This window comes from Oryzias latipes, chromosome 6 (assembly GCF_053564925.1).
Source record: "Oryzias latipes strain Hd-rR chromosome 6, Olatipes_Hd-rR_3.1".
NCBI lineage: Eukaryota > Metazoa > Chordata > Actinopteri > Beloniformes > Adrianichthyidae > Oryzias > Oryzias latipes.
In genome coordinates this window covers 24,547,421-24,563,637 of record NC_136242.1, presented here as the reverse complement: position 1 = coordinate 24,563,637, position 16,217 = coordinate 24,547,421, and the positions used below count along the sequence as shown (strand labels likewise).

General features: G+C 36.2%; 1 protein-coding gene across 2 annotated transcripts; it reads right to left on the bottom strand.

The window, feature by feature from the left end:
- Positions 1–1,423: 1,423 nt before the first annotated feature.
- slc17a8 (solute carrier family 17 member 8) lies at positions 1,424–14,754 on the bottom strand. Of its 2 annotated transcripts, none has more exons than XM_011476605.4 (12): positions 14,281–14,754; positions 13,018–13,273; positions 11,702–11,820; positions 9,731–9,845; positions 9,299–9,386; positions 8,060–8,146; positions 6,758–6,900; positions 6,529–6,678; positions 5,277–5,409; positions 4,538–4,648; positions 4,222–4,349; positions 1,424–2,584 (listed from the first exon to the last, which is right to left on the bottom strand). In XM_011476605.4, exons 1-12 carry the CDS (start codon positions 14,376–14,378, stop codon positions 2,255–2,257), a joined length of 1,758 nt encoding a protein of 585 aa, XP_011474907.1. In that variant the 5' UTR covers positions 14,379–14,754; the 3' UTR covers positions 1,424–2,254. The 2 variants fall into 2 exon arrangements, with proteins under 2 accessions (XP_011474907.1, XP_078805514.1); XM_078949388.1 differs by having other exon boundaries at positions 14,636–14,754.
- Between the last annotated feature and the right edge of the window lie 1,463 nt (positions 14,755–16,217).

Below are 16,217 nucleotides of genomic sequence, written 5' to 3'. Positions count from 1 at the left end.
CAGAAATATCCTGTCCAGTAATTATGAAGCTAGGACAGATAACACAAAAGGATGTTTAGAATGTGACGAGAAGCAGACTCATCCTTGAAATGTTTAAAATGTCTCATGTCACCGCACTGATATGAACAAGTGCCACGGACTGCCTGTAAGATTATGGGCTATACGGAGAGAAATGAAAAATACAAAATATGCCAAACTTCATGATTCTCCCCACAGGAGCTCAGATCGGAGGATACTGGGAATACTGCTCACAAAATCTCGCATCTGAAAACTGATGTTTTTATTTATTTGGGCTATACCACAGACTGTATAAGAGAACTGGAGTGACTGAGTGTGACGTTGTGCTTAGAAGCTTCTGGCTCCAACCAAGTGAAGTCAAATCGATCGCCATTTTTTTTCCATACAGACGCCATCATGTTGGAGCCAGACGACGTCAGTAAGCAGTGATTGGTCAGAGTCAGGCCGAGTCAATGTTTCTATGGCAACCACTCTTGCCAATCAGGAGGTAGTTTGTTGGAAGTTCACATCCATTCCACTACAAGCAGGTTCGGGAGAATCTGTCAATAAAACATTTCAAATGTGAGACTACTTTCATTTATTGAGGCATCTGATTGGTCGGTTTAAAACTTAAATAACTTTCACTTCAGAAATAATTTCATAAAAAAAAAAGATTAGGATTAGCCACAACATGTTAAAACAGGAAGTAGAGCAATATAGATTATTCTTAATGACTAAGCTGTTTATTTCTCAAATTAAAGTTGTGTGATTTTGGGCTTCTTGGGATGAGTGGGTACTTCCTATTTGGAAATGTTAGAGGGGAGGGGTCACTCAGTCCAGTTTTTATAATTTATATTGATCAAACCCACGATTTTTGATTTTCACAGCTTTTGATGTAATATTATCATTTTATCATAGTTCTACTTTTCTCAGTTTTACACAGCCATGAAAAAAACCCACTTATTTTCAGTAACTAAACATGGTTATGGCTCCAAATGAGACTGTAACACTTTGTTATTGGTATTTTCAACAGGTTTTTGTGGCATTTTTCAGATTGTATAAGAAGAAAATTGATCTCAATTATTTAAATTGTTGAGAATTAGGAGCGGACAAAAAATGCCATTTAAAGGAAAATGTATTTGTGACATAGAAAATGTGCAGGGTTGGGGCATATGCATAAACTTCAAGCTCTCAGCAACGAGGAGGGAAAGTGGGAGTGGGTTTGCTCCATGCCAGTGGTCCCACTCACATTTCAAAGGTGAATTTCTAATGAACTACTGCTGCTCTGCAGAAACTATGTCCTACATGAAACATGTTAATATGCCCTATTAGGCCAAAAGACAGCATGATCATAATTAAAAGACCAGGAATGATTTATAAATAGATCAAAAGATGATTTAAAAAAAATCCTCATGAAGTTTCAGTCTTTTCACAATATCAATGCTGTATTTTAATGTGGTTTATTAAATGTCTGGTGGGTTTATGTGCAAATTAATGCTCTCAAAAGACATTGAGAGGATATTTCACCATACAAAACAGTTTTTCTTATCTTAATAAACAGGGAGTGCAAATTTTTTGGTTTCTTTTATAACGCAACTATGCATGATTATGGAATTTTGGGAATCACAGAGAAAAGTTCAGATTCTGAGCTCTGCATTCATTTAGTTGTGTTTCTGAGCTCAAAACATGATAAAGCTAACATCCAACTGGATCACAAACAACTGAAGAAGCAAGACGCATTGAAGGACAACAGTCAGAGGGCAATCGTTCAGTTACAGCAAATACACAGGAGCAACAAAGGCAGCCAAGGATCCCAACATTTACACTCATTCATGTTATGCTCTTTTATGTTGCATAGCTGACAAAGAAAAAAGACATTTCCTTCACATTGATAAATAATATACAAGTTGATATGTGTTTCTCATGTTTAGTACAGGTCAGTCTATCAATGTTGATGAAAGTTTCTGCTTTATTACTTGTATAAGTGAACAAACAATTATCGTTCAGCTTTTGTTCTTCATATGTTCTAGTTGGTGATTTATTCTTTTTCTCCAGAGGTAATTTAATAGTAGTATTATCATGTTTAGTTACATTTTTATATTTTTCTGTGAGTTTTTCATCTTACAGCTGAATTGATCAAAGACGAAAACTTGGCTGCACCTATGCTGCTGCTACTTTTTCTTTTACTTTCCACAGGATCCTAACTTTGACATTTTTTTTTTACGTTTCTTAAGTCCAATGTGGTTGTTGTTCTGTCTCACTGGTACTGGTTCTGGAAGTCCCCATTCTCATAATGTTCCTCTTCTTCCTGCATAGTCACCCCTCTCTTCTTTTTCCAGCCCAGTTTTCTACCAGATGAATTGTCTGTTGTTCCATAACTCCTTTTGGGAGCCAACGCATTCTCCATGTTGAGCTCCGACTCTTCGGCCAGCTCGTCTTCATCAATAATGCCGCACTTATCCTCGCTCAAGCTCTCGGGATTGGCCCAGTCCTGCTGCTCTCCTGAAGCAAAGATTGCGTAGAAGATGACCCCTGAGTAATGCACCATGGAGGCAATAACAAAGACATGCTGCCACTCCAGACGAGTCTGTGGGGAGAAGGAAAGGATGTCCAGTTAGTGTCTGAAAAACCCGTCTTTCAGAGATTCACCCTTGAAGTAAGACTGTAAACAAAACCTTAGTTGGAAAAGTTGACATTCAGATCATGAGATCAAAATCAGTTAAGCTGATTAAAATGTCGTTGTATTTTTGGAGAATGAAAACCTATTTTTAAACTATGAGATGTGAAATGTATAAAACAAACTCAGAAGTAAAGATATGCAGATTTTTTTTAGTTTTTCAAACTAAATGCTAAAGAGTTTTTGTTTTAATAATAAATCTAGCATATTTTAAAAGAGTGAAGATTTTTTTGTTTGAGTTTTTGTAAGAAAATAATCACACAGTTTGTAAAGACGAAACCCAACTGTCAGTTTGATATTTCCAAGACTCACATTTTCACAAAATAGGAGGTCTTAGATTCGTGTTACAAAGGGTGAGTATCAAAATGAGTAAACATGTTACACAATATAAATAAAATACAAACAGAGAAGTTTGGATACGTATAAAATCAGAAAGTGAGAAGCCAAACAGGAGATTCTACAGACAATCATGAGTTTGTTATGCTGTTTTTGTACGTTGATGCTTTTTTCTTTAACTCTTTTGTGTCTGTGTGAATAGTTATTACATGATTGACGTGTTAAAATATATATATAAAATACCATAAGTTGGGGGTGGAAATTAATGCATTTTTTATTCAATTTTCTTCTTTTTTGAGCACTTTATCACTTTCTATTTATAATGTTTATCCTAATATTTAAGTATTTCATTTTGTTTTGAAAATATAAGGAAATCAAATCTAACCACCAGCAATTGGAAGCATCAGCATTCATCTCATAGAAACACCCATCACTGCCCGTCTGTCTCAATTAAAACATTAAAATTCCATTATCTATACATAAGGTTTCTTAATCAAAATCACACTATTTTACAGAAATGTTTACACCCCAGAAATAAGAAAAATTGCAATTCTCAGAGAACTGAAAATAATCAAATATGTTTATATTTAAATGATAATAACGTCCAATTAAAAATGGACTCAGAAAACCTGCATGGAGATTCTCCCAAAAAATATTTCACATGCACAAGTGTGGTTGCCAGCCCTCATCTGGACAACTGTCTTTAACAAAATCAATTAAAAATGAAGCTGCATTTCCTCTGAACTCCTCTGAACATCAAAGAAAAGAAAAAGGCCCATTTGTCTGATAGCTGTGGTATGCGTCTGTTAGCTCAGTGGATCCATAGTGCAATGGAAACAGATCCACTGCAGGAAGATGATTTGGGTCTGTCAAAGTTGCAGAGTTTGCCCAAACTTAAATGCACTGGATTGACTAGATGTAAATAACCAAATCTGACCTTATTATCGCTATCATATTATTAGAACTGTGTTTTGAATTTTGTTTCTCACTAATTTTGACTTGTGAGAGCATTCATTTGCACATTTTATTCGGTCATTGACACACCCAAAAGTGTTTTATTTTTTTTTTGCAAAATGAAATTATTGAATGCATCTATTTTTTCCACTGGTGATTCAGCAGATTTGGTTACATTATAACTGACACTGATATGGGGGATTTTAGAGAAATAAAAATACAGTTTAAAATAATTTTCAATAAAAAATATTGCACACCTTGTTTTTAGTCAAAGCTCCAACAATCAAGGGACACACCATTCCAGAAAGAGTTCCCACTCCGTTAGAAATTCCCATCAAAATGCTGGCATAGCGAGGAGCAATGTCCAGATGGTTGACATTGAAACCTAAAAATACAACATACATGCACATGCTTGATACACATGCTAGAAACACAGTTTAGCCTCAAATTCTTTCATATTTAATAATGCTAACAGTAAATGGGCATGTTTAGGTTGCTTTGACGACAGTTTAATGAAAGATAAATTTGGTCAAACAATGAAGTTTCATTTTGTAAATCTGTTGAGAAAAATACCTGAAATAGCGAAGCCACTAAAGCCCACAGCCAGCACCAGGAAAGAAATGGCGACCCCTCGAGTGTGGGAGAATCCAACCACCAACAGCAAAGTGGCCTCCATCCCGAAACCTGACAGAAACATGAGCATTAGTTTATACAGGTAAGAGTTTAAAATCAAAAGTGATCAAACTTTGATAAGAAGTAAACTAAAAACCTCTCAGATTACAGAATAAACCTGCAATAAAAGGGTGCAAAAAAGGACATCATCCTAGGATAGTTCAGCACACTTTGATCAAATGAGTTGAGAATGTGAAAATGCTCTTGTTTGGCTCTCCAAACAGAGAGAACTGGATCAGATCCCTTGGGTTGTGGTCAGCTTAATGAGTTTCTGTAGCGCAAACAGTGGGACTACCAACTGATTAAAGTGTGTCCTAAATGAAACAATCTTTTACATTTACCAAAGTTAAACCGCCAACAAAACAAACAACAAAGATGAAGATTATCAATCCTAATGCGAAAAGCTTTTAATCCTAAATATTGACCGTTACACTCATACTTTTGTGCATGATTTCTGTCAGCACCAAGTAACAAAAAGGAAAAGCGTGATTAATCAACAGTATTCCAACTAAGATTACATATATTTATCAGTTAAAGCAGACCATCATTGCTCATGAGAATGGCATTAAACAAGTTGGTAGGATCAGGGTCATTAACTAAACAGTGGGTACTAATGTTGACAGTGTTAAGACCAGCATACCTCCACAGTTCATGAGCTTCCTCACATTTGTGGTTGACATGATCTTCTTACTGCGCAGGAAGTCTGCCAGCTGTCCGCCAATGGGAACAACAATGGTCATGACCATGTGGGGAACAGCAGACAGGAGCCCCACCTACAAGTTATTCACACGTTCAAGACAGTTAGCTAAAAACTGAGTCCATGTTGGTAATCATTTACAAGTCTACTAATTAGAGTTTAACAAGAAAATGTTGACAGTTAATCAAAAATATATTAAAAAATTACTGTGGTTTAAAGGACAAATACAAATGTAAAAAATTGAAGAAATAAATTAATTAATCAATTAGATCATGGCAGACGAGATCAACTGAATAAGATCAAAAAAGAGAGGAAATTTAAAAAAAAGATTTGAGGATTCATAGAAATAAATCTACTTAAATACAGAGAAAATGAGGAAAAATACAGAAGTGACCTTCCAGAGAACCGACTTAACTGGCTGCCTTAAACATATCTGAGGGCTTGAGGTAAAAAAACAAATATGGTAAAGGAACACAGCAAAAATTTGAGTTCCACTGAACAAGACAAGTTTCTATTGTAATCAAACCATCAATGAAATAAAACATAAACAAAGCTAGGCACAAATGGGTTTGCCTCAACCACTCACACTTTAACATAGGGAGAAAAACTGTATTCTGAAGGACAAATGTGAAAAATGAAGTGAAACGATTTAAGTAGAGTTTTCACTCCCCAACTCAACAATGTTTCCAAAATGGGGGGGCGTAAAGCAAAGTTAGTTTTGTTGAGTCTATCCATAAAACCATCAACTGCCAATCAAAAAAAAAGTCAGTGTTATGCAAGACTTTCAGCTAAATAAATAAATGAAAACAGCAAATATATAAATTTTTTAAAAATTACTTCTGCCCAATTGACATAAATAGAAAATATTGCAACAAACTTAAAAAATTGTCTGCTGGTTAAACTTTCCTTTTAAACATTGGAGGCAATAGGAATTAATTTTTCTTTCTACAACCAGCCTCCAGTGGTCACCTGAGGAACTGCAACATTTGGTTTTTCCAGACTGACTTCAAACTGGGACAAGCTGTATTTTTCACTGCTCTACAATCATATTTATGACACAAGCTGTGAGCCATTTTAATAAACCAAAAATCAATGTTTTTTTAGAGGCAATTTGAAAAAAATAATAAAGGCTATTGAATAATGGGACCTAATTTGTCAGTAACATACTGCAGTTTTTTTAAACACTCAGGCCAACCTTGCTAATGGGGAAGCCGAACACTTCCTCAAAATATGCCGGCTGGCTGATGAGTAGCAGGTAAAAGGTCCAGCTGCGGCAGAAGTTTGCCACGATGATTGCATACACAGGCATGGAGGTAAAAAATCGACGCCATGGAGTTCTGAATTTCTATGATTGGAGAACAGATGTGTGTTAGTTTTGTCATGAATGTTTTACAGTCAAATCAATCAACGTTATCTTGGCACACCTCAGTTACACTCAGTTGGTTGACCGTCTCACCAATGGCGGCCTCGATGTACAGCCTCTCCTCCTCTGTGATCGTGGGATGGTCAGCAGGACTTCCATAGGCCAACAACAGCCACATCACATACCACATGATCCCAAAAACACCTTGTAAATGAGATAAAAAACAAAAAAAAACAGAGAAATGAATTTGTACCAGTGTGCTTGAAGATAGTTGTCTTAATTTGTGCAGCATCTTGGGCACAGGACAGTTTTATTATTTCAAGCACAGGCCCCCTCTGGACCAATCATTTTCATTATTAAAAATGGAGCCAGCGTGACTCACAAGGGCGAGACAGGAAAATGTTAATTTACATCAATAAATCAAAATTTCTTATCACCGCTAAATCCGACTGGTCTTTTATTAAAACATGCTTGCCAATGTGTGACAACTGTGTAACTGTTAATCATTTTAATCAAACTGAAATGCAGTTCTGATAAAGTTTTGAATACTAAAGTGTTCAAATTAAAGCTGCAAGTAGAAATCGTGCTACACAAGATTTATGTCAATCTCTCTTGATGGCAGTAAACATTATATTTAATTCCAAACCTAAAAAGAGTAAACTGTATTGCATATTCAAAAACCCTTATGATTAAATTAAATAAAGTATTAATAAACGTATGGACTGTGGCTCTTTTGAATGTAATTTCCTGTAAATAAACATAATCTTACAGAATTTACTTAATTTCATTTTTAAAGTTCACCTTTTGAAATCAGATTAATCTGGATAAATCATAAAAGTGCAGAGTCTTTAGCTCTTTGATCAAAATTAAGGGATCGGTTAGACAATCACATGATTTATGAGACTGTTTGAATAAAACATGTTGCTAAAAATAGCCTCTCACTGTCCTCAACTTAAATTATTTTAAATGTTGGAAGTAAAACATATTCCAGCTTCAATTTTTTTCTTGCTTTCTGTATAAAAACCTATAATGGTATTCTATTTTAATGACAAATTCAAAATTTTTTCTCTACTTGAAATTTGAGTGAACAGTTTTACCACTGGGGGCGCTGCTGTAGCCCCTCAGAGGTGAAATTTGCAGTAGGCATGCTTTTTTTTTGGGGGGGGGGGGGGGGGGGGGTTATACATCTTCTAGCGTTCATTCACACAAACAAAACAAAGAAAAAATAAATATGTGAGAAATTTAAAAGTCGAAATTAATGAGCAACAAAATTCAAAACACAGTTCTGAGCCAGAACAGAAATGGTGATAAAGAATAAAAAAAAAGACAAATAGACATCGTCTTGTTTGTCTTCTTTTCTTACCATAAATATAGAAGACTGATGGCCAGCCGACATACTGAACGAGCACTCCAGCCAGAGGCATGGCGATCACTGCGCCTGCGTAGGATCCTGGGAAAAAGCAGGTCTCATCCTCAGTCTTTCTCCTTTAGATCTTTATTTCACTGTCATAAAAAATCTTTTCACGTTCCACCATCCATTTTAGAAGAACATAAACACTCACCTGAGCACAGGTGTCAGCTCAACAGACTGAATGACGGAAATATTTCACACTAGTTGGTTTTAAGGCATAAGTATGCGTGTGAACACTATCTGTTTTGTGTACATGTCGACAGGTGGACATTTTTGCAACTAACAAGTGTGTTTATAACATTTGAGTGTGTGTGTGGACAGGCTCCGCCCTTTTTTTTTTGGTTTTTTTTTACATTTGAACCTTACCATAATGATTAACAACCAGTAAACTTGTTGCTTTATGCTGCTTCATGGTCTTATCCCCTTTCCCCTCCTATTATCACCCCCTACCCCCCCTCTCTCTAACGTCCCTCTTTCTTCTTCCCCTCTTTCCTTTTCCGTCCGGTCCAACACCAAAGATTTTCAGACATGTTTGAAATTAATAAAGTTTGGCCTCAATTACAAAAGGGGTTTATTCAGACATACCTTTGGTTTGTCTGAAGATTAATAACCCCTCTTGTTAAAGTAAAATATGTCCAACCCAAGAGGCCCTCAGCTCTCATCTGTCTGCCTAGCTGTTGGACAGGACAAGTTGAAAAAAAAAAAAAAAAAAAAAAAAAAAAAAAAAAAAAAAAAAAAAAAAAAAAAATGTGCTGTATCTCCATACAGACATGCTTTTAATGCTCAGTTTTACTGTCATTAGCACTACCTATTCACACAAGGGTGTCTTAGTGTGTCTTTCCCTTTCTGACAGCTACTTAAAACAGAGTTGTTTCCAATGGGGAGGAGAGCATAGAGAGCTTTTTGGACAGCAGGCAGAGTGACACTTCCATTCAGGGGAATGAAGGGAGAACCTTCCTTAGAGAACGCAAGAGCTGTTTTTTTTACAGACAACGTCAAGAAGGTTTTGATTCATAGGTTGTCATGGTACCACTTTTAATGTGCATTTCATGTTCAACAGAAGCAGAAGTGTACCTGAAAAACAAAGGAGCTCTTGAGTCCATTTGCTGAACCTGACTTGTTTGACTCAGCAGGTCTGTTTGTGTCAGTAAAAGGATTTACTCTTTAAAAATAACCAAAGGTGGAATTTACCACAGAAAGATGTAGTGGCCAGTCGGCTCCGTTCAAGCGGAGGCGCCCATTTAGCCCATAGCCCATGGCATGCTGGGTAGGTGACACCCTGGTACAGACAAGGTGGAAGACGACGTGAGTCAAAGTCATGATTGAACAGAAATAAATCTAGAATTTTTACTTTGCAGAACACAATTTCTTCTGTAATATGAAAATAAATGTTTGATATCTGCAGGCTATCCAGAAAATAACTTTCCTTACAATCTCAAAGCAAAAAAATTATAATTTTGGATATGCAGGTGATCAATGACATATTTTTATTTGTTTATCTGAATACAAATGCTTGTTTTGTTTTCTGCTTCATTTTACTTTTTTTTTGGTGTTTGGGGTCCTGCTTGCCTAAAATATGCTTTTTCATTTATGTCAGAACACCGTGTTTTCTTTTAACCACACCTCTACCAAGCCCTGCAGGATGCGAACGAACAAGACGCAGCCATAGTGCACCCTTGCTGCTGATGGGATGAACATATTCAGCACTGATGTCAGGAAAATGGCAGCTCCAAAGACCCTGTAGGAAAAGAAAAACAGGATTCCATAAGTGTGTTTAAAACAGGATTAAGTTGATCCCTAACAGTATTCATTAAACATTTATAGAAAGTGCTTTTCTTCTTAAAGCCTCTGCAGCTTAAACCTTGGATAATGACAGGAAAGAGGATCCTAGTTCGACTAATTAGTCAGTTTTCCACCAAACAAGATCGAAAAGGGGATTATTGTTCCATGCTTTCAGGAAAAAGCTCTCGTGTTCTCAGACTGCAGGTGTAGCTGGGATTTGTCCGATTTATAAAGTGGAATGAGAGGCAGAGCGCTGAGCTCTCCAGGTGAAACAACTGAGGAGGCACACTTTTTACCAATATGCTTAGCCTTTTGCTTTCCTTTTTATTCAGCAAGTATAGCTTCCTTGACCTGTTCATTTAGTCATGTTGCAGTTATTGGCTTAGACAGCTAAAATCCCAGGATGAAGCAGACAACTTTCCACCTTCTCCTAAAATACTCCATATATACACTTTTTAAAATCTTTTCACTTGTATTTTCTTTTTTGCCTTCCAGTTGGTCAAACATGTTGAGTCTCAGTCCCTTAGTTTAGTTCTCCTGAGTGTTTGTTTACACCTGATATGATTAAACTGAATTTGAACAAAACCGGGCTGAAATTGTTTTGAACTTTTTTGTGATCATACAAAAAATTGATGGAATTAAACCATCTGCACTCTTCAAATTAATTTTATCTTACATATTTATTTATTTCAATGGTACTTACGATTGACAAACAGAGTTAAGCCTAAAATTAAACCTCGATTGCAGTCAACATTTTTTTTAATAGTTTTACATGTTTGATCCAATATTTTTCTAGTTTTGACCATCAATTATTTCCTCACAAATGTCATCATCTTACCATAAATAAATGAGCGGTTTTAGTTTTTATGTATTTTTTATTTATTTAGATTGCTATTTTACCTACTATTTTTCTATTTTACTATTATTCATTTTATTATGTAAAGCACTTCTGGATGCATTTTAGTAGGAAATGTTCAATATAAATAAAGTTGTTTTTAATTTAAAGAATATTTAACTTTTCAATTGAAGCCACTCCCATGATAATGTAATAATTAACTTTAAATTTAATTTAACTTAAAAATAGTTATTAACTTTTTCTTCTTGACTGAAAGTGCTAGTTTTATATGATTTAAAATTCAGACACAACAGACCAGCTTCTGAGCGCTGCTGCAGGAGGAAGATATTGACAGGCTGTGTGACTGTCAAAGTATTGCAGTCAGCCTCATAATGAGACAGATCTCCCTCCTCTGCCACTCACTGACTGAGATAAAGACATTCACAAATTTCTGCTCCATCGAGATCGTGAAGCAGGACTCCCCTCCGTTTTTCTTCCAGAGCCTCAAACCTCTGTCCTACTTTTTTTCCAAAACAGTGTGTAAGTGACACTTGTAATATTCCAGCGGCTGCTGTTTCACAGAGAAATCAGAGGCAGGATCTTTCATTATTAACTCTGTCAGTGATGCGTCCTCTTTTCCTGTGAAGCTTTTATTACAGGACCGTTATCTGCTCCATCAGCACCACTCACCATGCCCAACAGCTTTAACCCCTTCACCACCCTTTTGTATTTAATCCATTCAGTCTTTTCTTCCTTTTGAATGCACTTAATTGTGCTAATCCTAAACTAAAAGATGCCCTGACTGTGTTTAGTGGAACTTCACAACTGATAAAGGCAAACTGCAACAGTTAGGTGACAAAATAGGTCAAAGGAGAGCAACGGAGTTCTTCACATACAGGGAAATAAGTCAAAAAGGTCACACTGAACTGTCACAATAAAATACAAACACAAAAAAAATGTCTTCAATAGCATATAACCTGTTTGCAGACAGCTTGTTTGCTATGAATCCTCCGGGGATTTGAGTAACAATGTAGCCCCAGAAGAAGGAGCCGTGGATCAGCCCCACGGTCTCCGGGTCCCAGTTAAACTGAGCTCTCTGCAGAGGAAGAAAGAGCAGCACCGCAACTCATTTTAAAGATAGGATTTTAATTCAAAATGCACTTCTGTCCTTTGAATCAACATGGACAGGATCGACATTGATTTTGTTCTGAAAAGACATGAAATTATTAGAAATTGGATCATGAGCAAAATGTTGTAGTTTTAAATCAAAATAAAACTTTTTACCATTATAAATTCTAAAAAGAAAAAACACTGCTTAGCTCTGCAAAATAGTATGTAGAGTATTACAAAATCCAAGCAGTTATTGGTAAGTTCAAAACACAAATTCAACTTTAGATTTTGTAAAAATCCATAGATGAGCAAAAGATCACAGTTTGCTGAAACAGAGTTGAAAAGCTTTCCAGTACTTTGTTAAAAGTTAAGGACGGTGGAAAACATTTGTCTTTGATAAAAATCTAAAAAAAATAGTGGAGTGAATAAGTCATTAAATGAGTGTGAACCAAGATCCTTTAAGGATCTCGTGAATCAAAAGGGATCAACAGTTGAGCTCAAGCAAATGTTTGAAGTTAGATCTGAAAATGATGAAGTGAGAGTTGAGCCAAAACCAAACTCCACTAGTGCAAAATAAATCATTTTTTCAAGATGCATAAAGGTGAGACTCTAGAGAAACAGCTTCCCATGTTCTAACACATCCAAGTTTATCCAAAATAATGGGAGTCACTAAGGAGACAATGTGTTATCATCCCTGTCAGTCAACACGTAATCCCTAAATCTGAGCAATCTGAATATAATTAACGTTCAAGGTTTTTGCATTTATAGAAGTTTTCTTTCTTGATTAAACAGCATCAATGAGGAAAGTCCCCAGACATCCTCCATCACAAATGTTTATCACAAACAAAGTGTCTGACCGTCACTGTGGGGATTCTTGGAATCCGCCAAAGATTAAACAACATTTTAATTGCTTTCTATTAATAAAAGATCAAAATAATCTAAAAAAAAACATTATTAATGCCCGTTCTTTAAAAATAAATATTTAAAATATACCCATCACTCAAGTGTTACATGTCCTTTTTTCTTAACATTTGGAAATAATGAAGAAAATATTTTAGTTTTTTTTCTATTTTAGATTAAGTATTAAACAAATCCTTCAAGATCTACTAAATGTCCAGGTCTTGGGATTTATTTTAAAAATTAAACTGTAGTGTTTAGTGCTTAATGCGAGGTATCTAATTACCTGAAGCACAGGAGTCCCATTAATGTACACAGTGTTGTTGTTCACCATCTCCACAATGGCCACACCAAGGTTGCATCGAATGCCAAAAGAGATGCAAAAGCCCAGACCGCTGAGGATGGCAATGATGTAGCGCTTAGGCAGGCCGCCACAGCTGCAGTCCAGCAGGGGCGCCGGACGTGGAGCTGACGCCACGGGACGACCATCCTCTGTCAGCTCAAAGTTGTCCTCGTTCTCAACATTGCTACCATCAATTTTTCTGAGGAGCACACAAAAACAATGGTCTGGATTTAAATTCTTCTTTAAGTTTACTTATTCAAGCATTAAAATTCTTTGAAGTTTCGCATCATAAAATGAAGAAAGATAAGGCAGTGCATGAATAAAACAACACTTGGCAGGAGAGTGACAAGGTAAAAGATCACTGAACTAAAGTTCTTGAATTTCTGTTCCACCTGCTCTAATGTGATCTGCTTTGGACTCATTAGTTCTTAGGCAGGGTGTTCAAAATAAGAGCATCTACCTGGTGACAGCAGATGGATTATTATGTCTGGAAGCACATAGATGTTTTTGAACTAAAAAAAGGCAATTTTTTCCATTTTATCTTGTGAAAAAAAATGTATATTTACATGCTGTAATAAAATATGACTATGTAGAAAAAATACATAATTATAGCAACAAAAGCCCAATAGTGTCAATAATAGATTACTGCAATGTAGATAAATTCACTTTGTGCAGCCTTTGACAAATAATGTTTTTATGATACTCAAGTTAGGTCACGATAAAATGGAATCATTTCTGTGCCATCAACATCATTAAAAGGAAGCCATGCATTTTTTCAACATCATGTAAGAAAGTACAAGCACTGAAAAAGTCCTTTTACAGGAAATTGTCTACGCAGTCCTTTATCTCCACTGCAACAGTTTTTCATATGTTTGGAGGCATTGCTGGCATTTAAAGACCCACACCTCCTCTGTGAAATATGTATCAGATATGAAAAATGCATTCATGTCCTGAAATAAAACATTTGATTGCATCACTGGGATGCCAAGAATCAAATATTTAGTAATCTTTGGGATCTCTGAGAACTCTCCAGCTAATATTCGTCACAGCAGCTCTCTTTACGTCCTCTTACTTGAATGTCTGAAGCGATGGCGACAAAAAGAAAACCAGTGCGGGGTACATCCCACTATCATATACGGTATTTTTTAGGCAAAATGCATAGATTTCTTTCTTGTCTTAGAAGTTTTAACTGACATTGTGCCTCACCTCTGCAGCTTTCCCAGAGAATCCCCAACCGAGTTCTTCACCTCCTCCTTCCCAGGTTTGAACACCTGTTCTTTCAAGCTTCCTAAACCAAAAGGCATTTTTTCCTCTGGTTTCTTTTTGCGTAATAAAACTTTTTTTTTTTTAAATCCCCAAACGATCCCTATTGCAGACAAGTTGATCCTAGGAACGGAACAAACATCCACTAAAGGCTGTTCCTCATTTTCTTAATTTGTGGCACTGGGTCTTGGCTCCACCAGCCAGGGGTGCCAAATGTCCCTGAAAGTTGACAAGGACTTCTCCACCTTTCGGATAAGAAGAAGTGAGGGAAGTGTGCAAAAATTTAGCGAGACTTAACTCGATTCATCTCCAAAGGATGCATCCAGGAGCTGGTGAAAGAGTAGAGTCCAGATTTCAGTCCTGAGGCATTGTGATCTCCCATCTGTCTCCAGCTGAACTGAACAAGCCTCCGAGAACTCCTCTCCATCTCATAACTCATTCATTCCTGGTGAGTAGGGGCAGGGGTAGCTGGGGTTTTTTCAGACACTGTCCCTCAATTTTACACATCACAATCTTTATCATCTCTCCCTATCCGCCACTTTAACCAATTGAGTTTTATGGCGGTCCAGAAGATATAAACCACTGAAATATTCATGAATTCCCTATGTTGCATTGAGAAGAGACCCGAGGAGCATAACTGCTGTGGAGTAAAAATGGAGTAAGTGTAATCTAAGACAGAGCCATCGAGTTCTAAGCTTACACCATCGTTCCCTGCCTGCCTATCCATGTCAGGCTTTTGCTTTTCCATGTTTAAAAGTATCTGTGTATTTATATTTCCATCGTGAATAATATCTGATCTTCTATTTACAGACCAATTTTCATACTAATAAGCATATGTCTAAACTGCATTTTTGGGTCAGCAAAAACATACTTATATACAAATATAAAATCTCAACCAAGCTAAGTCCTGTGAGTAATCATTAAACCAGTCTGATGAAACTTGGTTTAATATTTGATTTTTTAATGTTTGATATTAAAATGAATCTGATTGTTAGATTATATTTTAAATATAGGGCTCCTACAGATCCACATTTTGCAGATAATCATTTACAGATAAAGTAATCAAAACTGCTAAATATGAACAATACATCATCGCAAAAGACCATATTTTGAATGTAAACCAACTAAAATGTTCATTTAATTTGACAATAAAAAAGCAACAAAGTATACATCATGCTTTTTAAGCCTTTCCTGCCATCTAGTGGTAGCAGGGTGGAAGTGATCAGTGTGCTCAGTATGCAGTTTCGTTGAAGACAGACATTTTTGTTTGCAGTTTTTTCTCACCTAATCACAAAGAAATGTTTAAAACTAAAAAAACAAGCATAATTTGAGTTTATTATTAACAGTTTATTATTAACTTAAATAAGCGTGACTGTAGTGCAGAGGTGGGGCTGTCGACCTCTGATTGGAATATTTTTATTCCGCCTTGCTTGTCCATCTGTTGAAGTGTCCTTGGGCAGGACACTGAACCCCTCATTGCTCCTGGTGGTTGGGGTCGGTGCCAGTGTAATGCAGTCTGAAACCTTATAGAACCAGGAAAACAAAATAATAAAGTTGCTGTTTCTAATTTTAGTATTTACAGATAGCCCATTAAAATAAATTACAAAGGAATTTCCTAAAACCCTTTTTACATCAAGGTTTTTATTTATGCCAAGACTAAAAGAGATGGAAGGCATCTTTTTTGCATTTGTACTTTGTAGGCCTACTGATATTCTACTGGAGGTCCAACAAGTATCGGATGTCCATTATTACAATATTTGATTCCTTTTTTTGTTCATATAGCACTGAATCTGTCATATTGTATCATTACTTTTAGAATTGTGTGCTAAATAAAATCGTTTACAGCATTCTCTGGATTTTCATCTTGCCTCCACAATGAT

Bases quoted from the DNA above. Each gene is read 5' to 3' on its own strand.
- slc17a8 (XM_011476605.4), bottom strand. From the start codon at position 14,378: ATGCCTTTTGGTTTAGGAAGCTTGAAAGAACAGGTGTTCAAACCTGGG. The intron at 9,846-11,701 runs GTTATATGCTAT...CTTTTCCTACAG, and splicing joins AACAAGCTGTCTGCAAACAG to GGTCTTTGGAGCTGCCATTT. The intron at 4,649-5,276 runs GTATGCTGGTCT...TGTTTCTGTCAG, and splicing joins GAAGCTCATGAACTGTGGAG to GTTTCGGGATGGAGGCCACT.